Here is a 23,963-nt window from a genome sequence, read left to right on the forward strand (position 1 = left end):
TCGTATCTCTTCTTGTGATTTGGCCCCATTGACCTATGGATTCGTTCTTTTCTTTTTCTCTTGTGTGTCATTTCTGCTTTTTGTCTATGGTGTTGGAGTCCAGCCTTCTTGCTGCATCTTCCTTTTGTCCCCTCGCCCGAATTGAGAATTTCAGCATCCAGCACTGTCCATTCTGCCAGCGTTGTCTTTTTGTTTTTCTTTGCTTTGACCTTCGTCCCGTCTTTGCTTCTTCTTGCACCGCCCTTTAATGATACATAGCGCCTTTCCTTCATGAGTCCATAATTGAGTTCTCGTTTCTCTGTGTATCAAAAGATCTCGGTCCGATTTGTTACCTACCTGATTTAGCAATTGTAACTTTGCACTGCTGCTCAAATCAGTTGGATTTAGTAGGTATCTACATATTCAAAATCCCGTCACACTATGGATTTTCTCCTGCGGTCATGTGACCACCTTACCTCTGTGTTGAAGTCCTCTTTCTTTCTGTTTTCTACATACGCGTATCGAGTTCATCAAGAACTGACTTTTCATGGCACTCCATATACGGAAGATTATATTTCTGCCAGACTATTGCGTTATAGTACTTGCTGCTAGATCACCTGACCTGACGCTACTTGGTATACTAGTAGTCCGTTCGGATATATATTCCTTCCCTCAAACCAATAAAACCCATGGAGGACTTGAGCAAACCATGGATAAGTAACCTGGCAATGAGAGTCGGAAATGATCAAGCAAAAGCTTTAATGTAATGCATATTAGTATTTACGTAGAGGAATGTTTTTTCAGGCCCCCTAATTTGAATGGTCCAAGGGAAAACAAGGTAAAAGACAAAAGAAAAGAAAAAAAAAAGTAAAACGCATTTTGTTCTATTCTTTTGGGGGAGTACTTAGATAGAGTGGTAATGGATGGCTTATATATATACATATCCCACACATCGGCCACGTCTAACTCGAGAGGAATATCTATAGATCATAAATCTGACTAACCACCTTCCTCTCCGCCGTTCGGGGCAGCACTCTCGTCATCGGATCCGCCCTCGATCTCTGCCAGCGCCTCGCGCTGCGACTTCCGCTCGGGACCGGTCGTAGGCACCGTGGCCTGTTTGGCGGCGGGGATGCCACCAGACGTGACGTAGAGGAATTCCTCTTGGGAGTAGTGGTCGAGATGGCCGAAGAAGGCGGAGAAGCTGGGGAGAAGGAAGGGATGGTTAGTTGGGTTATTGATGACTAGGATGGGGAAAGGGAGGATGAAACGTACGCATTAGATTCCTCTTCCTCGCGGAAGATGCGGTCGTAGATCTCGCGCTGTTTGAACTCGTTGATCGTGTCGGCGTGCTTGTCGAAGTTGATGGGATCCTTGCCGGTTTCCAGGGTCTTGCGGTTGTAAGAGTTGAAGACGGGCCGTTCGAGAAGCAGACCCAGACCCGGGGCCTTGGGGATGGCGATCTTGTTGGCGCCGTAGGTTTCGACGATGCGCTGGGGATCGCAGCCGCAGCGCACAACCATAGCGGCCATGGCGACCATTTTGCGGATCTGGTGCATCATGAAGCTCTGGCCGTGGACTTTGAGGCTGAGCCACTCGGTGCCGTTGATGAGGATGGGTTCGGCGGCATTGAAAGACTTGATGTGACGTTTCGAGGACGGATCGGCGTGCACCTTCTGGATTGTGTAGTTGAAGAAGTTATTCGTGCCGACGTACTTGTCGAGAGTTTCTTGGACGCGAGCAAGACGGGTGGCCGGGATCCGGTAGGCCTTCTTGGCCCTGAGGTACGCAGCTTTGATGGCCTTGACGGTCTCGAAGATTTGGCGGCGACGGGCCTCTTCGGCCTCGTCAGCTTCGGCGGTGGGCTTCTCTTCTGATGATTGCTGTTCGGTGGCTGTGGTTTCCTCGTCTACAGGCTTCTCTTGCTTTTCGAAGAGCTCGTCCTGCGCGGATTGATCCTCATCATTAAGGTGGAGCACCTTCTCGACGAGCTTGCGCACGTCTTCGGGCGTGTTCTCGAGGATAGGCCGAATGTACTGGTCATCAATCTCATCCCAGTAACCAGCTACTTCCTCCTGTCGCGCCTTGTAAGCCTCCAGGTCGCCCTCCTTCTCAGCATACTCGACGAGCTTCTTGCCCAGGTAAGTGCTGGGATGGGGCGGCAGGAAGCAGTACGTCGGGATGAGGTATTCGTAGATGCGCGAGTCGCACAACTGGTAGCTGCTGAACGACTTGTTCGTGACGAGGATATCCCACACGCGAATCTGAGGGCTGAGCTTCTCGTTGATCTTCTGAATGATGTCATCGTCCTCGACGATCAGCTTCAAGGAGACAATGTTTCCGGCGGCATGGACACCCTTATCGGTACGCGCGCACCGCACCAGCGACGACTTCTTCGGATCGGTTGCGTTGGCCTTGGAGATTGCGCCGGCCGCGACAAAGGCCGCGAAGAGCTCTCCTTCGATGGTCTTCTCCGTTTCACTCCTATAGACAATCAGCATCGGCCCACACATGCCTTGGCGATCAACCGGACGGGCTCCAGATCATACAATTGCATGCCCTTGTACCCCGTTCCCGAATAACCCAGCAGCACAGCGACCTTCTTCTTCGGGCGGCGCTGCTCGCTCTCGATATCCTCCTTGGAGAACTCGGTAGCGTAAACGGGGGCCTTGACTTCCTCTCCGTTCTCGATCTTCCGGCGTTTCGTCTCCTGCTGAGCATCGTGACGGGCTCTCTTATCTACCATTTGCCGACTTGCTAGGTTAGCTGGATGTCAGACAATTCATCGCGCAAAACATATCCAGGACGGGACCTGCACAACATACCTCCATTCGGATCTTCCCAGATTCCGTTTCTTACGACCTCGATCAGCTCCGCCTCCGGCTTGCGGAGATCTTCCCTCGTTATTGTCCATGGTATGCGACGAGACCTGAGCGAGCGCAGGTAGTCGAAAGAAAAGAACCGGACTTGAGAGGTACGAAGGGGAAAACGCGCACCGTGGGAAGACAGGTGGGGGGGCAGAGAGCGTCGCAGGAAAATGTGGACGGGCATGGGAAAAGCTGCTGGAGATGCTCTTCTCCATCTCGGGTTTTTGCCGCATTGCCTTCGTCCGGCCCCCGGGGCTAGGCCCGATGCGGACTGTAATGCCTCAGGTGTCAAGGTGTCAAGGTGTCAAGGTGTCAAGGTGTCAAGGTGTCAAGGTGTCAAGGTGTCAAGGTTTCAAGATGTTCAGGTATTAAGGTATCAAGGTGTTCAGGTGTCTAAAACAAATTGCCTCAGGTGTCCAGATCGGCCTCATCTTCATCTTCATCTTCGTCTTCGTCTTCCACCTTTATTCCTCCATCGCAGCGCCATCCTTTCACTACCCACCCTCACTCGCTTTATAGTCAACCCTAGTCATCTTGCGCAACATCAATCAACCAATTCCGGTCATCTACCAGTCCGCATCGCCTCCGACACCCCGCCGTCATCCAACAAAGCATATGGACTTTGCGGCGCCGAGCTTAACATCGAAAAGACCTCGACATTTGCGCCGCTTGCGCCCACACATCTCAGCTTCTTGACGACTACCCCACGATACCCTTTGTATTTTACCTCACCAACACCAACCATGGACCTCGCCAACACCCTCATCCGCAGCGTTGTCCGCGCCTTCTACGAGACCCGCCACATCCTCGTAGTTGATGCGCTCTTCATCCACTCCGTGTACGTCCCGCACTCCGATGTCATCGCAACCCTACAAACCTTGCATACTAACCATCACTCTCACCAGTCTCCACGCCGAAGATCTCGCCTTTCTGCTTGGCATGCAACAAAAAGACCTCCGCAAGCTATGCGCCAAGTTGCGCGAAGACCGTTTAATCTCCGTGTATGCAACACCCTCTCACCTCACCTCACCAGCACCCTCAAAGCCCAGCTAACCGCCCTCCCACCCATAGTAACACCCGCGCAGAGATTCGCGATGGATCAACCCGCCCCGTCAATCGCGAATACTATTACATTCCACTGCACCCGGTGATTGACGCCATCAAGTACAAAGTATCCAAGTTAACCTCGACCATCAAGGCGCAGTACACGCCGAGCCAAGAACGAAAAGAATACATCTGTCTCCGATGCAGCGCGGAATGGACCGAGCTGGACGTCCTCAGTCTCTACTCCGAGGAAGGCTTTGAGTGCCAAAATTGCGGGGCCATCCTCGAACGCACCGAGGACGTTAAAGGCGCCGAGGGGATCGACCGGACCGGCCACGAGAAGAACAGCAAACTTATGAACCAATTAGATACGATGCTTAAACTACTCAAGCAAATCGACACCGTCGAGATTCCCCCCAATGATTTCGACACCGCCTGGGACCACAAAGTCGACGTGATTCGAAACCAGCAAACTCACCCGACCCGCGCAGCTGTGATCGTCCCCTCCAAGCAACAAGAAGCCGTCCGTGGCAACACCAAGACCGATGCCGCCGCATTGGAAATTTCCCTGACTTCTAGCGCCGAGAAAAGTGCCGCTGAACAAGCCGCCGAAGCGGCGCGCAAAGCCGCAGTTGAGAAGCAGAACGCCCTACCAGTCTGGCACACGCATTCGACCGTGTCCACCTCCGCCGGGAACGTTTCTCGCGTCAAGTCCGAGACAGACCTCGACATCAAACCAGAGATCAAGTCAGAAGACAAAGACCGCAAACCGGAGATGGATGCCTTGGACGACAAAGTCGCCGCGTACTATGCCGAGATGGAGCGCGAAAAGGCTCTCCAGGCCCAGGAGGATGCCAGCAGCGCCGAGGAAGACTCCGACGATTTTGACGAGGAATTCGAGGACGTCGGAGGTGTGTCTGCCAGCGATGCCGCCTCTCCAGCGGTTAATACTGCTCCTACGGCTGGTGGTGCTAGTGGGCCAACCAGTGCGCCAATGCCCACAACGGGCTCCTCGATGGGAATCAAGCGGGAGCTGGACACAGATTATTCGAGTGTCAGCGCTTCCCAGACGGCGGTGGCCACCCCATCCACGGGCGGGGATGAAGGGCCGGCGTCGAAAAAACTCAAGGTCGAGCCTGAGGTCAAGAAAGAGGAAGAGTCGGACGAGGATGACGAGGAGGATGACGACGAGGAGTTTGAAGATGTATAAACTCTGCCCCATCTCAATCCTTAATTGTCGCGTTGATATGGGCGCTGGCGCCTGTTTTACTCCATACAAGACGTCTACACTGGGCACTCAATATGTGTTTATCCGTGACCCGGTTCCGGGGCAGCCAAGACGTATGATAGACGAATGTAAAATTAGAATAGTCCTTTTGGAATGGATAAAAAGTCCTCAGAAGTCATATCAGATTTGGAGCCAACACGTGTGCAGTATCACATTCCGAAGCATGGCGTGTCTAATCAAACTACCCGCCTATCAATGGCACTCCATCGGGTGTATGAAACCATGACGGCAAGGTTGCAGAAACCAGCATTCTCCCAGAAAACTCACAATAGGCCTTGTAAAACAACTACACAGTCCTCGCAAGATTAACACATGGTATGAAAACAAAAGGGCATCGCGAGAAAAGCAACCGACACGCAAAGCAACAGTAGCCGGAACGGAAGTAAAGGCCCAATTCTATTAGAGCCGAGGGAAGGAAACGCCGATAGATGCAGGCCATAAGCACACAAAAAGCGTTTTATCATAAATTCGTCTCTCATATGTGATACAAGTGAAACACTTCAGCGCATTGCCGGACGCAGGGTTACGGAGAACCCGCTAGTCCCATCTCCGAATCGCTGGCCATAACGGAGTTATCCTCCCAGTCTTCTATACAAGGTAATTAGAGCCTGGACACCTAGAATCTAGATGGAGACAAAATGCTATACTTACCAGACGCCAGCTCTTCTGGCACATCAACAACCAAGTCTTCAACGGCTCCGATCGTTTCTAAAAGCCTTCTGTCAGTGGCAATCAACTAACCTCTGCTTCCTGAAGTACGTACCGTGAGCCTGTAAAACAGCCTCCTGGTCTTCCTCGCTGTCTCCAAAGTACGTGCTCAGGCAATGCTCAATCACGGTGCGGATGGACTCCACAGATCTTGATTCCACATTACACCCGGGGACATTGACGTATGTTTTCCGCAACCTGTCAACGCTGGCATGGACCAACTTTCTGGCAACTTCAGTTTGATGCGTCTGCCAATCGTCGCCCATTTCTTCCGTTTCGCCGCTGAACAGAATCTGCCTCAGGACTTCCAGAGTCATGTTTCGGACCGCTCTCTCTGGAAAAATGAGCAGAGTGGGAGCCCAGTCGGGCACGGTGTCGATGAGACGAGTCAAGAACCAGGCTTCGTTGAGTCCAAGCCGGTCATTGCGGCTGCCCATAATGCTCGTGAAGAACGAGAGATGCTCACGGCCACCGCTGTTGTTGATGGTTTCGACTCCTTTAGAGACGAAGTCGATCAAGTCGGCGATTTTAGTCTCGTCAGGACCTCGGCGACAGAATATCAATGTTGCCTCCAGAAATGGAGCGCAGAGATTAGCAGGTGCCACTCTAAGGCCCTCTTCCAGAGCTTTACAGATCGGATTCGTGAGGCCAGCGTCGGGCTCTGCATCCGCAAAGTGACTGACAATGTTCCTGCACGCCGCTGGACTACTGTTATGGGTAAGAATTATCTTAAGGAACGAAAGCTCCTTGTTCTTCCCCTGTGGACGGATTAGGGCAGTTTCTATCGTGGTGAGAGTGTACCTGCCATCTGGCAAAGTACGTCGTTTGTCATCCGGACTGGGTGGTACGGTGAGGTCGATATGCGCCAATAGCAAAGCCAAGAGATCCATCAGCTTCTTGTATGAAAATCTTCGGCCTTTCTCCATCAACTTGATAAAGACAGCGTACTGGCGCCTCAGCCGCTTCGAATCTTCATGCTCAAGCCACACGATTTCAAGGCACTTGAGAAGGAACCCGTTGTTGAGCACTATGCCGGCCTCGTGTTGCCCGAAGCTTGCAAGTAATAACAAGAACTCGAAATAATCGTCCCATGAGCGGCTGGCAGTATAGAGGGTCGACCACAGGCCATCCAATGTGCCTACCACATTCTCGAAGCCGTCCAGGTATCGCATTTGCCATTTCTCTTTGTCGGTACTCCCGTCATCCGCCTTCTGGTGGAGATCTTGCAGTTTTGAAAGAGCACACATAATAATCCTCATCGAACTGTTGCGGACAGCGGCGTGGGGACTCCTGAGGATCAAGTTGCGGATCGCTGCCGGCTTGCGTTCGAACCACTGCAGGACTCTATAAGCGGCCTTCGGTACGTCGGTAATGACCCCCAGGATCTCAGTCACAAATGTCTCAAGACCTAATAGTTCCCGGGCCCTCGAAAGCAACTGCTCGAGTGTGTCTAAGGCGATAAAAATCATAGACTTGTCTAGCTTGGACCGTTTTTCACTCCTGGGTTCCTTGGTCTCATGAAGCATGGAAAGGAGATACCGAATGAAGAGCGCATGGTATGGGTCCATCAGACAGTAAGTCCGTATGAAGATCTCATTCTCCATGACGATATGATTCGCAAGAGCCACGGGCAAGGGCACGCGTACAGGGTGATGCGGTTTCGTGGGGTTGTAGATCGTCTTCGCTGCCTCCATGCTGGAAACACGTTGATAGAACAACATGTACGCGTTCCAGACCTTGTTGAACCGGACCTGGCCCATGGCAGAGGACTGCAGGGAGTCGTTGTATCCACCGAAACACTGATCTGCAAGCTTTCCTTGCTCAAATCGGCTAACATCGGAGTCATTGAACTCGACCCATGAGCCTCTGGCATCAGTGGTAGGTCTCTCGCGGATGTACGAGTAGTAATGGCCGGATTCAGCCGTACCGCTGTGGACTAAGACACCGACGAGCTCGAAGACGTCCTCCTGGACTTCAGCAGTCTGGTCCGAGAGATATTCAACCTTGAAAGGGCTCATGTCAATGAATTCCGGGAACTGAAATTCGTCATTGATCTTGCTTCGCAACATTGTCACCATGTCAAAATCGAAGCGTTTCAGATGAAATATGAGATTGTCGGGCACATCTTTCAGGCAAGCTCGTTTAACGGCATCGACATGGCGCCCGCATGATGTGCAAGAGTACTTGTTGTCTGCGAGTAGAGTAGTCGTTAATAAGAAAGCCCCGTATACACTCTGCACGACTGTACAACTTACCTCCTTGCATGATCTCTCCTTCGACATAAGCTTGTAGGCTTTCTTCGAGACTCGCTTTGTCCTTGATTTCACACTGAATGGCAGAGAACGGTTCAAGGCGCTCGGAGATATGGGGGCATTCTTTGGACTTGATTTGCTGGACCAACTGACCGCCGTAGAACGACCGAAACTTTTTCTTACATTCTGGATCCAAGATCAGGGCCTCCCATCTGTCAAAGAGGAGATTGTAGAACTCGTCGACATCCATCTGGATGGTAACATCAATCGGCTCATTATCATACGTGCGTATCGTGTCAACAAATGCCTGCGAGTCGACACTCTTGGTCCACGTCTCCTGCATGTACCCGAACAATTTTTTCGTCTCAAAGAGCAGCCTTTGGGTGCCCTCTGGATCATCAAGATGAAGCTGCAGCATGAAGTCACGAAACCCGACGTTCATGAAAAGCTGGGTCAGAAGAGAATTTAAGTAGCAGGTGTTGGAAAGATTCTTCAGCCCGGCATAGCCTTCTGGTGATCGGATCATTTTGTAACGGTCAAACCCCCAAGAGGGCGAATAAGTGTAGTCCTCTGAGTGGGTATCAGCAAGAAAAGCTGAATAAGGGCGGGGTGACGATTGGGAGTCCAAACCTAGCGGAATGATCTCTTCAAGACGCTCCACAATTTTCGAGTAGTCCTCGTCGACCCTGCAGAGCTGACACAGGATACTGTACAGCTCCTGGCGGGTTTGCCCGTGCATGACAGGAATTTGGGGTGCGACAACAGCGGTGGAGGATAGTGAAAGGTCGGGAAAGAGGTACTGGTCGAACAGGCTCTCGGCGAGGTCGCTGCGAAGTCAGTCTATGAAAAGAAGGTATACAAGGTCTCGCCTTGAGCCAGCTGAACTTACGAGGTATCCACTGTGGTGTCATTGGAACTTGCCAGGTCCAGACACAATCTCAGAAGACGAGAAAAGCCCAAGATAAGATGGTCCACGGGCTCGCGGCCAACAAACTGTAAGAGATTGTTAGAGCTTCGATAAAGCATATCTCAGATGGGGCCTACCTCTTCTGTCCGATGGCGTAGCATGGTGGCACTCCACTGTTTCAAGTATTCGCTGAATGCAAGATCATGTGGTGACCTCTCCGCAACCGAGCGAAAAACCAGATTGGCAATTTCGAAAAATTCCTGACACTGGCGCGCATGATCTAGTGTGACCGGAAAAGTCTTGACAAAAGCGTCCCAGATTGTCGCAAGAATCTCAATCCGGATAGGATTATCAGACGCTGATGCGCCTCGTGTCTCTTGTGTGTCTGACCCAACAGACTTTGATGGTTTTCTAAGCAATTTGGAGGGACTGCAAGTGACAGCAACATTCTCCGCGATGCCTTTCCGAATTGGTTGACGATGTTCCTCCAGAAGAAGTGAGCGAAGGAGTTCGTCGAACTGTGCCTGCTGCTTGATGGCTTCCCAGAAACTAAGGTCCCGCACCGAGCCCTCAGTCAGCACGGCGAATGAGTTGCAGATCAACTTGGCAATTCCAGTTTCTGGAAGATAGGACCCTGGTAGACGTCGCGCCACTTCCATGAAGTGAAAGAGTTGCTGGGCCAATGCCGCTGGATTTGGTACTGTAGAGGCTTCACCTGGGAGAGCCGGTCGTACCAGAAGAGCATAGAGAAGGCACTCGACCATATGAGTTGCGAACAGAAGCTTCGCGGGGCTGCTACCCAAAGCATCTGACATCGCGGGGCGCGTCAAGGCAGAAACCAGGACGCTGACGCTATGAGACACACATTCTTGATTTGGTGACGCCTAGTAACGAGTCTTAGTCAAAATTACACCAAAGGGGCACCGTGCCCTTACCTCGAGAGACTCTTCCCGTAGGGTTACAGAAAGCGCATTTACTGAGTAAAGAAGGCTATACGGTTTGTCCATCGGGAACATGTCGTCCTCAGTCTTGTCGACGGACTTCACCAATTGCAGAACCCTGTCTTGCGGCGGGAAAACGACCAGAAAATCATATATCTATTACAGGAGTGGTCAGAACAGAGGAAGAGCTCGAGGTCTGGATAACTCACCTCTCGTGCTAAGTGGTCCTCGAGTACGAGAAGATCGTAGAGATCGTCAAAGTGTTTGAGTACCTCAGAATCGACCAGGGTCAGAGACTGACGTCTACCGGCAAGCGCCAGTTCGCGGCTGTCTGAATCTCGCCTGATGAGAAGTAATCCGGAGCCGAGCTTCAAGTCCCGAATGGTCATATCAGGCTTCTCAAGAAGGTCAGTCCTTTGACCACCAGATATCGTGCTGAATTTAGTGAAGCCAGTCACACGCACGAGTGTTTCAACAAGCTCCGCTGCAGTTGACAGATCTCCGATGGGCAATGTGCGAACTTTTGACTGGGTGCCGCCATTGAAAGTTTGATAGCGGATATCGATTACCTCCCCTTGAACAGGCTTGCCAGGTAAGTCGGGCGGCAAATTTTGGGGCGGGCTGTACTGGGGACGACTCCGCAAGCCTTGTAGGAACTGGCGAAGAAAAAGTAATGAGCGGCTGAATCTCAGCTCCTCTGCTTGGACCATGTCAGGATTGGAGGCCACTTCCTGCATTGGTTCGTCCTGAGTTGTGCTAATATCCCCGCGATATGCCTTCAACCTCGACGCGGCAGACTTGAGCTGGTCGACACAACGATCCACCAGCGCGATATGAGTAGCCTCAACAGCAGAACGTGGAGACCGGTTGATCACGCCCTGGTCGAGGTAAACCTCAATTGCGAAAGCGGTCGCATCCGTCTCAATCGTACCAGGCGGAGCAGTCAGAATAAAGCTCCAGATCCGATCCATACCCGGGATTGTCACAACTTCATTCTCGCCGGCCATTGGTGGAGGATTAAAACGGACCTCGTAGTTAATGGTTTGCTTTGCAAACAGAAGCACCTCGGGGAGGTAGTCTTCAGAAGGCGAGAGCTCGGGTAAGTAGACCTGGATACAGCGTTCAATAAACGAGTTCGCTTGGGCGCTATACCGGGTAGTTCCGCATAGCATATCCCAAAGAGCTCTTCTACCCTGCTGTGCAAGAGTCTTGCACATGAAGACCTTGCGCCAAAGCAAATCACCAAGTTCCGGGGTGATCGAGTCAGGCACCATATCAATAATCCGGGCTAGCATTTGAATCCTCGCAGAGAATCCGGTTAGAGAAAAAGGATCTGTAAAGTCCGTCTGGTCCATGCCCACCATCTGGGCCAACTCAGTGATCACCAAGCGGGTCAGATCAAATTCCTCGGCAAGCTTTCGAAGCTCAAGGATGTCATGGTTGGTAAGAAGGGCATTCAAGGCCTGGATGCTGCCAACAGTGAACTGATTCATTTCAGCGATGTCTTGAAGACATTGCTCATAAGTCTCCATCTTGTCCACCTCACTCAGGCCGATTTCCATGAATGAACTAAGCTGAGCACCCGCAAACTTTTGGAGAAGGGCCTTGTGTTCGACAGGCAAATCATCGGCGCCAGCACTCTCACGAATCAAACGCACGCACAAGCGCAACGGAATGGCATCGACATGAATCTGATCTTGTAGGTCACGACGAGTTCTGTCGCTATATTTCTCTCGCACTTGGTGAAGAAGCTGCTCACAGAAGTCTATCATCCGTGCATCGAAGCGAGACAATGGAAGATCCAGCAGCTTGGAACACAGATATAGCAAGGCAGGCGAAGTTGGCAGATGCATATGGAAAGTCTTGCCCAGCATTCCTAGCACTTCGGACACTGTTCGCGGATCTGGGCTCTCTGTTACCGTCTTCCATATCGTGTCAGTGTCAGCATCGGTATATGTGGACGTGACCACCAGGAATCCGACAATGTTCCCACTTCTGCTAATCAGCTGAGGGTGAGAATCAATCCCCACAATGTATTCGACAATCCGGTTTTGTCGTAAAAAGCCCACAAGGTACTGGACCACAGGGTGCTCAACGCCATCGGGATTGTTCTGAATGTGTTGCCTCCATACGTTGACCAGATCCGTCTGCATTGCTTCCATACCATGAACACGTAGCTCCATTCGTCCATCCATGATGTGTTTCTTCAGGACGGCAAATTTCCAGCCGTAGTGAATGATGTACGAACGATCATCGGGCGTGAGGCCTTCTAGAAGTTGTATCGCGAGATCGTTAGCGATCTGCGAAGAGAAGTCTGGATCACGGCGACATAACGTGAGGTATGAATGGGCTATGAGGCGAAGCATGGATTCGCTCGTATCACTAGACACCCAAGGCGACTTCTTGGTAATGTGGGTCTGGTACTTATCATCCGCAGCGCGGATCAAAGTGTAAGCCCGTTTCATGGTGCGAGAGTAGACCGAAGAGTTCATTAGAGCATCGTCCGCGCGGTACCTCCGCCGCTCGTTCCCTGACTCTAGTAGGTTGTGTACGATAGTCACAATCGAGACCAAGGAAGTAGATAGCTGAGGCCACCGGGTGATGAGAGTGAGTATACAAACGGCATGTTCGGACAACCGCTGGACAATATCTAAGGGGGAAGAGGCGACCTGATCATTGGTACGAGCAAGAAGATTCGAAACTTCAGACCCATGCATCTTCTCCATGGCACGGAAGAACGGGATGTTGTTCAGCTGCAGAACCCAACCCAGTGACGGCAGGTAAGCTTTCGACAATGGATCTGACATCTGTGCATCTGCATCTTCCATGACTTGGGTTAATAAAAAGGTATCCAAGCCCACGATCTGAAGCGCTAATTGAGCATAGTCGAGGAAAAACTCCTGTAAGCAAGTCCATGGCCCTCGACCTTCATCCGGTAGGAACTCTGAGCTAAAGACTTGTCAGTGCTGGGGCCAACTCTATGGCGATCTTAAAAAACAGCAGGTAGAGATCACTTACGTTCTGCGTAACAAGCTATCCACGACCGTGGGAAGCTCCTCCCAAAAGTCCCGGTCCTCCGCCAGTACTTCATATGTCAACTGATCCAAATTATTTGCAACGTCATCTAGCCAACATTTCACAGCAATAAAGACTGGGATATCGTGCTGCGACCCTACAAAGAGAATCAGTCTGAATACCGCAACAGCTGACCTGGCATAACAGATGGACAACTTCCTTACCTTTCTCAATTATCGCACAAATCTCCTCCAGGTTCTCCCGCAACTCGTTTCCCATGTGAATCCTTGGGAATGTATCCGTCAGAGGCGCTTGTAGCTGCACCACGTCTGGTGTTTCTGGTTCCCGCATCGCCTCACCCAGCGATTTCCAACTGGAGGTATTGGGGTCCTGATCCATATCCTCCAGGTCGGCCACTTCAATTTCCGGGCTCTGTGCAGGTGATGATGACAGCGATATGGCGGTAGAAATGTCAACGCCGGCCTCGCCCGCGGATGGAGCGGGGAGATCGCCGCTGGAATGTTCGGCCGGTGAGTCTTCAGGAGCAGACGCCATTTTATCACCAGAAGTGGGAGGCTTCAGCTTGATGGCCACTCGGCTGGCGGGGCGAGAAGATGGAGAAGCTTCCTGGGCTGTTGTGGCAGGAGCATCCGGGATATGGTTGGAGAGTCGAGAAGCGGCAGTTTCGTTGGAAGCGGACCACGACTCACAGGCGCGGCTTCCACTGTCGAGACGAGGACGTTTCCGGGTGGATTGGGGGTCGGACTCTTCCATGGGATGGCCGAGCGGACGCGTCGAGTCAGTCGAGATAGCGTCAGGCGGGGTGCTAGAGCTGTCTAGCGGGGCAGCTGCCATGACATTTTCTTAGCCCGTTCGATGGGGACCTAGAAACACGGCAACGAAGTGAATGGGGGAGCGGGGGGAAGAAGGATTGGGAGTGATTTAACCGGGGGGATTTGATAGAAATAGGAGCGTAGGAGATTGAGCGCCCGCGGACAAGGAAAGGGAGCGAAGTAGTAGTGAGGGAGGGAGAGCAAAGCAACCAGCAGAGGAGAAAGAGAAGCAAGCCGTGTTGCTGCGGATAAGAACAATGCGGGAAAGGATGGAATCCAGCTGGGGGGGAGAGAGAGAATGTTTGTAAAAGACAACGATGGGTCAAGAAGTAGCTGTCTAGGCCCCAGGGGAAATGCAGGTCTTGAACGAGCAAAGCTGAACAAACAGCTAGCTAGAGGACGGGCGTGAGGGAAACTGGCAGGTAAGTGAAGAAATGAATGGAGGACGGACGAGGCCCAGCTCTGACGTTGCGGTGGAGCAGCGGATTGGCGGCTTTCAGGGCGAATCGGGGGAAGCCTGGAAAAGAACGCTTTCTTTCAGCTAAACTCTCGCGATTGGTCTCCCCTCAATTCTAGGCTCCTTTTTTTTTTAGAAAGAGACAAAAAAAGAGGTGTCTTTTTTTTTTTTTTCTTACTTTGGATCTTTGACCTCCTTCTGGGTGATTACACCACTGTCATTTGCAGCGCTGGAAGAAAGCGGTGGTCAGTGGTGGGCTGCGTATCTTTACGAGAAGCTCCCCTAGGATGCTTGATCATTACCTATTAATTACTACCTACAGTACCAGCTGAATCACTTTTAGAAAATAGTGGACACCGTCTAGACTGTAAAGTAGGCTGTGATTGATGGGGCATGGTTCTGAACATATGATTAGAAATTAAAGGATAAATAAATAATAACTGTGTCATTGGGCCCGGAGCAAATAAAGACGCATGAAAAGCAGCCCCCCCCTCTTCTCCGAATGCTATCATCATTATTTCACCTGGTCGCTTGTGTTACTCTCCAGTACCCATGGTTGGTACATCCGTTTGTCTCTCGGACATTTCTTTCGTTGGGGGGTCCTGTTTCATGCATTCCTCTGGCCATCACTTTTCAGTTCTTCCCCACCAGCCAGCCCTAGGAGAAATTCTCCCGGAGGCCATCGCGAAGCCAACTGGATGCGCATCGCCAAACATGTATCTAGTCCGTACATACTATGTACCATTATGTACCTGGGCAGGGGAGCTGCAGGGGCACATCGCATTCCCCCCCGCCTCATCCATCTACTCCAAACCTAGCTAGAGCCCCCTCCCCTGGAGCTTAATCGACCCCCAACTCCACTTGAAGCTTTCAAGCTGACAAGCTCTCTACCTAGCGTGGGGTACGCCCATTGGCGCATCCGATTAGTGTCCCGTCACCGGCACAGTTGGCAACCTCCTCCAGTCCGTGCCTGTTTCCAAGGGTCCTTTTGCGTCCCCACTGCGTTGTCGATCATGGTGATTAACACCCAACCATGCTTGGGAGAAGCAGAAAAGAATGCTTGTGTTACTGCTCGTGCTTAGTGGGTACTGGGTAGATCCTCGTGGCTCTAGAATTATCTCCATCGCTATTTCTAGTGTCACACTCACGGCTCTAGAAATATCAACGACTGAAAGGATCTAAGGATCTAGAACCACACCCGCTACAGGTTTACGCACAAATAGTAAATTATTCTGTCATCGACGTCTCAATCTTGCGGATCACCCTGGCTGGATTTCCCACCGCCAAATGAAATGCTGGCACATCCTACATGGTGATAGTACTCGTCAGTAACCATATTTCTTCCCAAATCAAATAATTCCTACCTTGGTCACCACACTCCCAGCGCCAATGACGGCGCCTTTCCCGATCGTCACCCCCGGCAGCACGGTCACATTCCCTGCCAACCAGCAATCCTCGCCGATATGGATCTCTTTGCCCGACTCGGGTCCCTCCAGCCCCTTGCGCACGGCCGGATCGAGAGGATGCGTACCACTATATAGACTGACCTTGGGGCCGAACAAGGTACGCGCCCCAATCGTCACCAAACAGGTGTCGATAATGACACAGTCGAAATTGATAAACGCGCCTTCTCCTACTTTCACGTTGTATCCGTAGTCCATACGGATCGGAGGCTCGACCCACGGGTATTTCTGCAAGAGCTTATCATCCTCGGCGGGGTCCTCGTTGGGCGGCGGGAGGGGCGTGGCATCGCCCACGATGCTATTCCTGTCAGCAGGGTCTCATTCGCGGAGCCATAGTCCATTGATTTCGTCGGAAAATCATAGGCGTGGATTAGATAGATACCCATCTGCTTACTTACTCCTTCCACAGCTCGAGTGATTGCCGACGAGATACTTCGCCTGCATTGTTGAAACGGCGACAGGCACTGGCGCAACGGATCCGATCGGCCGTGAGGTCAGGGACGAATGCATGGTAGAGCTCCCCGCGGCGCATACGATCCTTGTTGTCTTGGAGATCCATGGTTGTGGTTGAACTGAGCAAGCTGGATAGTAGTAATCGATCCCTTTCTTTGTTGGATAGTTGGTTTGTCTCGGCGGGGTAACCGAGGCCTTCCGCTAGTCTTCGGGGTCGCACTAGGTATCTAGATTGATGGGGGGGTGGTTCAACTTGGAGGATGATCAGCTACCAAGTTCCTCCAATTGTCGACTCAGTGATGCACTCAAATAAAAACTGGATGACCGTAAGTTGTCCTGTAGTCGACGATCATGATATCTACGTCTCAAGACTACTGTTATGGGGGATCGAAGGAACCCAACTCTCCACTCTTTTCCTTCCAAAATTGCCACAACATAAGAAACATAATCATATTCTGTAGCATCCGTGACCAAAATTGCTCTCCTAGTCGTCAACAATAATGATCCTCTGCTGCGTCTACTGTCTCGAATCATGCCCAAGCGCGGCCGACCACCACGCGACACTCTGACCAATCAGGGGCCATCCCGGCGGAGCTCCTCCGCATGGCTCGATGTGTCGTATTGTTCTCCAACTCCCGCCATTGTTCCAAAATTTCCATATAAACACCACCACCACCACCACTTCTCACCACCTCCCCAGCATGCCAATTCCCTAATCCACCAAATTTACCCACTACTATCAACCTCGCGACAGCCACAATGGCCCAACCAGAACCCGCACCCGCACCCGTACCAGCATCAGCGCCATCCCCCCCCTCTTCCCCCTCTCCCTCCCCCGAACCCCAACCTGGCGACCCTACCGGCCACCACCACCAGCACAACCCACCAACAACGGCAACAATATCAACCATGACCCTCCCATCGACGCCTCCATCCTCCCCGACGGCAGCAAGTCCCTCTCCGGAATCTCCCTCCGAGCCTTCCTCATCGGCACCACTTTCGGCCTAACCACCACCCTAACCCTCATCACCACCACCTACACTCCCCTATATACCCCCCTCTGGCGCATCCCCTTCTTCCTCTCCAGCCTCTCCCTCTTCCACTTCCTCGAATACTACATCACCGCAACCTACAACACCCGCTTCGCCACCACCTCCGCCTACCTCCTCTCCTCCAATGGCTGGACCTACCACATCGCCCACGCCTCCGCCATCACAGAATGTCTCCTGACACACTACTTCATCCCCACACCTCTCATTCTCACCCCCCGGCTCATCGTTGCCCAAGTCGCTCTGGGCCTGGTCCTAATGACCGTCGGCCAAACCGTCCGGAGTGTGGCCATGGCCCAGGCGGGAAGTAATTTCAACCACACGGTGCAGGTCAAACGGCGCGAGGGTCATCGCCTCGTCACGGAGGGAGTGTATGCTGTGTTCAGACATCCGAGCTATTTTGGGTTCTTTTGGTGGGGGTTAGGCACCCAGTTGGTTTTGGGGAATGTGTTTTGTTTGGGGGCGTATGCGCTCGTGCTGTGGAGGTTTTTCTCGAGTAGAATTGATCGTGAGTCTCACTTTTCCCCTGGTATATCTTTGTTGGGATTTAGAGTTGGGCTTGGGCTAACGTGGACTTGGATAGGGGAGGAGAGGTTTCTAGTTGCCTTCTTTGGAGAGGAGTATCAGGAGTATAGGAAGAGGAGTTGGGTTGGAATTCCTGGGATTCATTGATCGATTTATTTCTCATCTATGTTCCTTTATATCCCCTCTTTGGGAGGTTGGGATTGGATTGTATATGGAGGTCATAATGGCATATAATACTGTACAATACTGCGTACAGCAAGGTGGATTGTCATCGCTAAATGGTATCAGAGCCCCAAACGCCGTGCTATCATGGCTCATGCTCGGAAGATCCATATATACAAACACAAAATAGAATAATTACAGTTTGCTCTCCCGCGCGACACTGCCAATGGCACCACTCATGTAAGCGCCCTGGTCTTCATCGGGTTCGGGAGTTTCGCCGGGGTCAGCCCCATACAGGGTGAGCTCTCGACCCCCTAGGGTGCTCCACCAGGTGACGCAGTAATGAGCCCGTTCGACATCCATCTCGCCGCTGCTCAGCGCCTCCCAGAACCGCTCCACGCAGATTTTGTTCATGTCCGGCCCGGTGACCGCGTTGAGCAGATGCCCCGTTAGAGGAAGCCATTCCGCGAGGTCTTCGACACGTAGGAAGCAGAGGCTGTCGATAAGAGCGAGCGTAAGGGCGGCTTGTTCCGAGACAGGCGCGGATTTGCCCAGATCAGGGCCCTCGCCTTGAGATGGTTGGGGCAGCAATTGGTCAGATGAATGTAGTGCCCAGTCATAGAGAACTTCGAGTAGGATAGACGGTAGAAGGCGTTGTGTGTTCGCGATGGGTGACGGGGGCGCAGTGACTTGAATTACGGTCTTGAAAGCCAGACGGAATTGTCGGGCCGACAGGTTGTCCGGAAATACCTGAACGGATAATTAGACCGAGACAAAACTAGTGAGAAGATCACTTACGGCAAAGAGGTTATCGATGTAAAACGGAAGATGCTTGGCCGCCACAGCCGCATTTTCCGGGATAGCGAAAACGGCAAGGACCGCGCTGTGGGCAGCTTCGAAAATCTCGAGAAGATGGTTGTTCCCCCCGGCAGGGAGATAGGGAACAGCAGCTGCGATGAGCAGTTCTTCGCTGCATGCCGGTGATAGCACGGGAGTGAAAAGCTCGGAAGTGTTGAGGAAAAATAGATCCAGACACCTCTCAATAGGATGGTCGGGGATCTGGCCGAGCTCACTGGGCTTGATGCTCCTCAGGAAATTCTCGGCTAGGTCTGGATAGTGTGCGAGGATATCCACAGCCGCGAGAGTTACAAACATGTGCTGCGAAGACGCATTCTGACCCATGCGAGAGGATATGAAGTAAAGATTCCGCAGGATATGGAGAGCCTGCATCGATAGGAAAGGCGCGCCTGGAACAGTTAGTGTACAATTCAGCTCGACCGTCCTTGGATTAGCACCTACTTCGATGGGCAGCCAGCACCCGGTCGTTTATCACCCTTCCCAGAACAGCCCGTAAAATGATGACGATAGAATATAGGCAGTTACGGAGTAACTTCCAAAGGCTCGGGATGGTGGTCTTCAAGGACTCGGGGTCAAGATATTCTGCTTCTTCAGCTCGGTCGACCTCCGACAACTTGTTTAACCGCCACTGTACCATCAGCGTACGCACAAAATCTGTGATGTGATCCAAGGTTTGAGCGATTAAACCTGGATCTTTGACGTTTTCTATTCCATGTGCCATGAGTCGGGAGAGGGGGCCTAGCGCAGACACAAGAGGGCTGGAGCTGATCGCCGATATACGGGCGAATGTGTCGGATTGTGCTGACCACTGGAATTTCTTTCCGGGGGCTTCCACGACGTCCTTATCAACAGTGCCTAAGAAGTAACCTCCCTCCAAACCTTCGGGTGATGCGTAGGTCGAATTGATCATGACGGGTAGCCAGAGGTCAAAGTCCAGCCTGCTCTTCTCGGAATCCGAGAGAAGTTCAAAACAGTAGTTCAGGACCATTGTGACACAACGACCATCCATCTCGTTCCGAGGATCCAGCTCCTCAAGCGCAAGCTGTGCCGCCGTCACGAGGGCCCTCTCCAGCTTTCTGCGAACATGCCACGGCAATCCCTGCCTATTTTGACCTTCGAACCCTAGCAGGACTCCCCCGATCAGAATTGTGTGCCTCCATCGTGGCGACTTCTCATCCGCTCCACTGACAACAGCTTTGACCCAGTCCTCGCGCTCAATCTTCCTGGGCTTGGTGTAGGGTATCCTCGGATCATCCGAAGCTTCACTCTGTACTATAGCAATGGCGGCAGTATTAAAGACGCTGAGAATCTTTCGGCACGCGAGGAGATCGACGGAATAGTCCCATATGGCTGGAGCTGCCAGCAGCCGCGATGCAAGAAGGGTGATGTTCAAAGGGTTGCCGAGCACGGACAAGAGACTCGTCGCCGTGGGAAGCAGGCTAGGCGAGAACGGTCAGTTGCGTCCGCGCAGCCGAAAGGCGGAGGAGATGCTATCTTACGTGAAAACATCCTGGAGGTCGGATGAAGACTGAAGCGATCGTAGGAGGGCACCCAAGGAGCGCCCGGTCGCCATGTTATCAGAGGAGCGGCAATGTTGTAGCTGATGAAGGGGATATGGAATACAAGCTGAAGGGACGGTATGGAAGATAACGGTAGAGAGCAGCCCATCCAGAGAGATACCGCGGAGAACCCCAGATCACCTGCCGAGGTTAGTTGCGCGGAAAGCAAACCGTGCAAACCACAGCTCGGATCTTATCGCGACCCTTTCTGGACTCCCGTGGTGTATACCCACCAGTCCCCCCCCCTGCAGATGACCATGGTGGTCCTCACCCTATTACGATCAGCTGTGTTGATAGGCGTGGTAGCCTTGTCGCAGTCAAATGGCCAACAACCGAGTTCCGATCAACTACCAGACCCCTCCCTTCCCGTCTCTTTATGAGCTCTTCCCGACGCGCAGCACCGGGGCTTATTACCTTTACTACAACGAGGACATTTGGCGTTTTACCCTATACTGGACGTTGATTTTCTATGGCGCAAGTCATTTGTTGGTGGCGGCATGGGCTGTGGCCATGCAGTGCCGAAGCTGGAAGGCCTGCCTTGCCGTTCCTTTGGTTTACATGGTCATTGGGGGGCTTGAGGCGCTTTTAGCGGGGAGCATCATTGGCCTCGTGTGAGTACCGTTGATGCTACGCAATAAGATCTTGGAAGTCAAACTGAGTGGCAAATAGCTTAGGTGCGGTCTACGAAGCAGGCAATTTCAGAATGTCAACCTGGATCCCCCTTGTATGGGGTGGTATCAATGTGTTGGTCCTTATCCTCTCCAGTTTTCCGATGCAAGGTGGACTATGAACGAAGGCGGGAATCATCAGTTACCACCCAGACATGCCGTCTTGACAACTGGTCCCACGCATATCACCATCATATTACGCTCGACGGCGCAGTTTCCTTTAGGAGCCGACTATGATACATTCGAGAAAGACTGGGGCTTGAAGGATGTAAATGCCATGCCAGAAGCCTGCCATTACGCCAGCTATCCAGGCCTACCAAGTATGAACATCAGAGACCTCAAGTGGGATTATCTTCCATATCCATGATCGGGCGTACCGCTCCCTTGCAGGCCGGGAAGACCCCCGGGCATGCCAGGAAAGTTCGGCGGGGCAAAATTGTGCGGCAAAGATATTCCTTGGGACATAAGCTGCTTCTGTAGCTCCGCAAGGTCAACGTTCACTGGAGGGGTCCCTGACATGGCAGGGTGCATGGGAAACCCAGGCAAGCCACCCGGCGGAGGAAAATTGTTCTGTTGAGGGGGTGGTTGGGTAGACAACAGGGCTGCCAGACGCCCGGGATCCATCTGGGGCATGGAATTGGAAAACCCAGGCTGAGGTGGAGGCTGTGGAGCGCCAATTCCTGGCAATAACGAACCCATTCCGTCTTGCTGAGGTGCAGCGCCAGGTGGTGCGAATTGAATTCCAGGAAGAGACATCCCAGTAGGTTTCCTCTGGTCGACCAAGCTCTCGGCCTCGTCCTGAAGCTCCTGTTCCTCTTCTTCTCGCATCTGTCGCCTTCCAAAGCCCCGACTCCAGGTTCCCTGGGCCTCCGCGGCCTCCTCTCCGATGTGGAACCTATCTTTCATGTAACTAGTCTCCCCAGGTCTAGCCCGGGACCAGAACCGTGTGAAATTATCCTTAGATCCGGACGCAAGAATATGGCCCAAAGGATGCCAGTCAAGGGACCAGATAGTGGCACCATGTGCGTATTGTATCTTGTGGGCAGGATAGATGACCTGAGCTGGCGTGTTAGCCGGGTCAGGACTGTCATATGGCGCGATCGTAGGGATCTGTCCCGAGGGCAAATTTGGTTCGTCAAGTAAGTAATGGTGGAGTGAGCCATCCTCGCTACCAGTAGAAATGAGTGAGCTGTGGATAGGATGCCATGTTAAAGATGATACGGGCTTCTCATGGCCTCGAAGGATACAGATATCCCGCATCATGCGCAGGTCAAAGACTCTCGCTGTTTGATCCCGAGAGGATGTTGCTAGAAGGTTATTGTTAACCCGAGAGAACCTCGTTGCAGTGACGGTATTCTTGTGGCTGTGGAGGGTTGTTAAGCATCTTGCAGTGCGTGGATCCCAAAATTTGACCTGGTGATCCTTAGATCCAGAGACAAGAAGGCCTTTTGTGGGGTGCCAATCGCAGGATTTCACGTCCCAGTTGTGACCAGTAAGAACGGTATCGCAAGTCCTCGCGGTGAAGTCGAAGATCTTCAGGGTGGTGTCATCAGATGCCGAAAGGAATTTGGTATCACTGGGAGACCATGCTAGATCGCGAACAGCGTCATGGTGCGCATCGTCGATCGTCTCGACATTGTTAAAGTTGGGTCGCCAGTATTTCACATCACCTTTCTGTCCTCCGGATATCAACCAATCGTGGCTGTGAGACCATGCTAAAGAAGTTACTCCAGCTTGCAGCTGATCGTAATGTGCCTATTCAACCATCAGCGAAACCCCGGTCGCCAGCCATAATGTTATTGTAGTCCAGGCGACACGTACATCCATGACCGTTTCGAAGTTGAAGGCGGTTCCATTCCATAACATGAATTCGCCGGTATGGCCACCCGTCAGAAGACGCCTTCCTTCCGGCGTCCATCTTACGACAGTAATCGGCTTTTTCGACTTTCCGATCGACTGGTGTAAATGTCGCACTGGGATGGTGTCCGCGGGAGAGTGAACTCGTGCGAGTGGGGGTAGCATCTAACAAAGGGAAACATCGCTCATGTTAGTCGACGAGCTGTGTGAGGAATGCGCGAGAGCATGTCGCACTTACATCCACCACATAGCTGGCACTAGGCCTTTCCACCTCGAGCTGATGACCTCCTTGGTATCGGGGTTTCCGGTTGCGCATCCATTGTACCAGCGATGAGCCGTAGTCGGTCACAAGTCCTACAAACGGTTGTTAACTTCACCGCTTGGGAAATGAGGCCGGAGGGTAAAACAAAGATGGACGCAACGAGACTGTAGACAGGAGAGCACGTACTTGGTCGTCGCGGTCCGGCAATTCCCCCCTCGTAGGATTTTGGGGGTCTTCCAAATGGCTGGGAATCACTCCCAGGATCGTCATAGAAGGCCATTGCGACAAAGCGTACTACCTAACCCAGGTGGGTTGCAGGAAAGAGAGAAAGGATGGCGGAGAGATCGGAGAGACAGTCGCCAGCATGACAGGGGAGGCAAACGGGGAGCAATGACAGCTAGCCGACGCTCAACCTGGTGGTAAGATCCCCAGCTAGAACCAACCGCCCATGTCGCGCATGCAGCAGGAGCAGGAGCAGCGCTTGATTGCTTGTCTTCTGGTGTTGGCGTTGGCGTCGGAGCGTCGAATAATGAGCAGCCGACCTTGGCCCGGCGATCGTCATTGGCCGGGGCAAAGCCAGCCGCCGCAGCCATAAATTTTAGGCCCGCAACGGCCTGGATCGGCCTGAGGCCAGGCCGTTGCAACGCCGCAATTATGCGTTCCTCCCCTGCAACCCCCGCCGCGCTGCTACTCCTTCTCCTCTTCTCTGTTGCCGTTCCATAATTACTCCTTCATCCCCCCCCTCCCGAGCTCATCCTGTCATGTTTGTCTTGAAGGCTGAACCCTGGTGGGATTTCGTGTCCTGTGTTCGAAACT

General features: G+C 52.4%; 8 protein-coding genes across 8 annotated transcripts; 3 read left to right on the plus strand and 5 right to left on the minus strand.

The window, feature by feature from the left end:
- Nucleotides 1–978: 978 nt before the first annotated feature.
- Nucleotides 979–3,030, minus strand: BO94DRAFT_460753 (pseudouridine synthase PUS2; the record flags this gene model as incomplete). The annotated part of the gene is made up of 4 exons (XM_025607896.1): nt 979–1,183; nt 1,255–2,463; nt 2,529–2,736; nt 2,805–3,030. The coding sequence occupies 4 exons, from the start codon at nt 3,028–3,030 to the stop codon at nt 979–981; spliced, it is 1,848 nt and encodes a 615-aa protein (XP_025470034.1).
- Nucleotides 3,031–3,324: 294 nt separating this feature from the next.
- On the plus strand, nt 3,325–5,290 carry BO94DRAFT_573423 (putative transcription factor TFIIE complex alpha subunit). Its single transcript, XM_025614967.1, has 3 exons — nt 3,325–3,684; nt 3,752–3,847; nt 3,918–5,290. The coding sequence occupies exons 1-3, from the start codon at nt 3,590–3,592 to the stop codon at nt 5,098–5,100; spliced, it is 1,374 nt and encodes a 457-aa protein (XP_025470035.1). The 5' UTR covers nt 3,325–3,589; the 3' UTR covers nt 5,101–5,290.
- On the minus strand, nt 5,252–14,233 carry BO94DRAFT_532997 (putative ubiquitin C-terminal hydrolase). Its single transcript, XM_025611250.1, has 11 exons — nt 13,226–14,233; nt 13,005–13,158; nt 10,196–12,935; nt 9,981–10,142; nt 9,183–9,929; nt 9,028–9,131; nt 8,769–8,965; nt 8,142–8,708; nt 5,942–8,077; nt 5,830–5,886; nt 5,252–5,766 (listed from the first exon to the last, which is right to left on the minus strand). Exons 1-11 carry the CDS (start codon nt 13,854–13,856, stop codon nt 5,702–5,704), a joined length of 7,560 nt encoding a protein of 2,519 aa, XP_025470036.1. The 5' UTR covers nt 13,857–14,233; the 3' UTR covers nt 5,252–5,701.
- Nucleotides 14,234–15,640: 1,407 nt separating this feature from the next.
- Nucleotides 15,641–16,313, minus strand: BO94DRAFT_544303 (sugar O-acetyltransferase; the record flags this gene model as incomplete). Its single annotated transcript, XM_025613172.1, has 2 exons — nt 15,641–16,058; nt 16,153–16,313. The coding sequence occupies 2 exons, from the start codon at nt 16,311–16,313 to the stop codon at nt 15,641–15,643; spliced, it is 579 nt and encodes a 192-aa protein (XP_025470037.1).
- Nucleotides 16,314–16,739: 426 nt separating this feature from the next.
- BO94DRAFT_573426 (protein-S-isoprenylcysteine carboxyl O-methyltransferase) lies at nt 16,740–18,120 on the plus strand (the record flags this gene model as incomplete). Its single annotated transcript, XM_025614968.1, has 3 exons — nt 16,740–16,825; nt 16,962–17,764; nt 17,840–18,120. 3 exons carry the CDS (start codon nt 16,740–16,742, stop codon nt 17,926–17,928), a joined length of 978 nt encoding a protein of 325 aa, XP_025470038.1. The 3' UTR covers nt 17,929–18,120.
- Nucleotides 18,004–20,435, minus strand: pex8 (putative peroxisomal membrane protein Pex17). The gene is made up of 4 exons (XM_025609055.1): nt 20,301–20,435; nt 19,243–20,240; nt 18,742–19,190; nt 18,004–18,693 (listed from the first exon to the last, which is right to left on the minus strand). Exons 1-4 carry the CDS (start codon nt 20,372–20,374, stop codon nt 18,139–18,141), a joined length of 2,076 nt encoding a protein of 691 aa, XP_025470039.1. The 5' UTR covers nt 20,375–20,435; the 3' UTR covers nt 18,004–18,138.
- Nucleotides 20,436–20,681: 246 nt separating this feature from the next.
- Nucleotides 20,682–21,150, plus strand: BO94DRAFT_583511 (uncharacterized protein; the record flags this gene model as incomplete). Its single annotated transcript, XM_025615563.1, has 2 exons — nt 20,682–20,971; nt 21,030–21,150. 2 exons carry the CDS (start codon nt 20,682–20,684, stop codon nt 21,148–21,150), a joined length of 411 nt encoding a protein of 136 aa, XP_025470040.1.
- Nucleotides 21,042–23,813, minus strand: BO94DRAFT_512358 (WD40 repeat domain-containing protein). Its single transcript, XM_025609810.1, has 4 exons — nt 23,334–23,813; nt 23,124–23,239; nt 22,850–23,050; nt 21,042–22,783 (listed from the first exon to the last, which is right to left on the minus strand). The coding sequence occupies exons 1-4, from the start codon at nt 23,425–23,427 to the stop codon at nt 21,377–21,379; spliced, it is 1,818 nt and encodes a 605-aa protein (XP_025470041.1). The 5' UTR covers nt 23,428–23,813; the 3' UTR covers nt 21,042–21,376.
- Between the last annotated feature and the right edge of the window lie 150 nt (nt 23,814–23,963).

Source organism: Aspergillus sclerotioniger (assembly GCF_003184525.1).
Source record: "Aspergillus sclerotioniger CBS 115572 chromosome Unknown BO94scaffold_7, whole genome shotgun sequence".
In the NCBI taxonomy this organism is placed as follows: Eukaryota; Fungi; Ascomycota; class Eurotiomycetes; order Eurotiales; family Aspergillaceae; genus Aspergillus; species Aspergillus sclerotioniger.

What these genes read in the sequence shown, in the direction of transcription:
- BO94DRAFT_532997 (XM_025611250.1), bottom strand. Translation starts at nt 13,856, where the DNA reads ATGGCAGCTGCCCCGCTAGACAGCTCTAGCACCCCGCCTGACGCTATC. An exon ending in AGGACCACTTAGCACGAGAG is followed by an intron (nt 10,143 to 10,195) that starts GTGAGTTATCCA and finishes CTCCTGTAATAG; the next exon opens with ATATATGATTTTCTGGTCGT. An exon ending in TACGCCATCGGACAGAAGAG is followed by an intron (nt 9,132 to 9,182) that starts GTAGGCCCCATC and finishes AATCTCTTACAG; the next exon opens with TTTGTTGGCCGCGAGCCCGT.
- BO94DRAFT_512358 (XM_025609810.1), bottom strand. Translation starts at nt 23,427, where the DNA reads ATGGCCTTCTATGACGATCCTGGGAGTGATTCCCAGCCATTTGGAAGA. An exon ending in TGCCGGACCGCGACGACCAA is followed by an intron (nt 23,240 to 23,333) that starts GTACGTGCTCTC and finishes AACCGTTTGTAG; the next exon opens with GACTTGTGACCGACTACGGC. An exon ending in ACTTCGAAACGGTCATGGAT is followed by an intron (nt 22,784 to 22,849) that starts GTACGTGTCGCC and finishes ATGGTTGAATAG; the next exon opens with GCACATTACGATCAGCTGCA.
- pex8 (XM_025609055.1), bottom strand. Translation starts at nt 20,374, where the DNA reads ATGGCGACCGGGCGCTCCTTGGGTGCCCTCCTACGATCGCTTCAGTCT. An exon ending in GGTGCTGGCTGCCCATCGAA is followed by an intron (nt 19,191 to 19,242) that starts GTAGGTGCTAAT and finishes TAACTGTTCCAG; the next exon opens with GCGCGCCTTTCCTATCGATG. An exon ending in ACATCGATAACCTCTTTGCC is followed by an intron (nt 18,694 to 18,741) that starts GTAAGTGATCTT and finishes TTATCCGTTCAG; the next exon opens with GTATTTCCGGACAACCTGTC.
- BO94DRAFT_573423 (XM_025614967.1), top strand. Translation starts at nt 3,590, where the DNA reads ATGGACCTCGCCAACACCCTCATCCGCAGCGTTGTCCGCGCCTTCTAC. An exon ending in GCGCTCTTCATCCACTCCGT is followed by an intron (nt 3,685 to 3,751) that starts GTACGTCCCGCA and finishes CACTCTCACCAG; the next exon opens with TCTCCACGCCGAAGATCTCG. An exon ending in GAAGACCGTTTAATCTCCGT is followed by an intron (nt 3,848 to 3,917) that starts GTATGCAACACC and finishes TCCCACCCATAG; the next exon opens with TAACACCCGCGCAGAGATTC.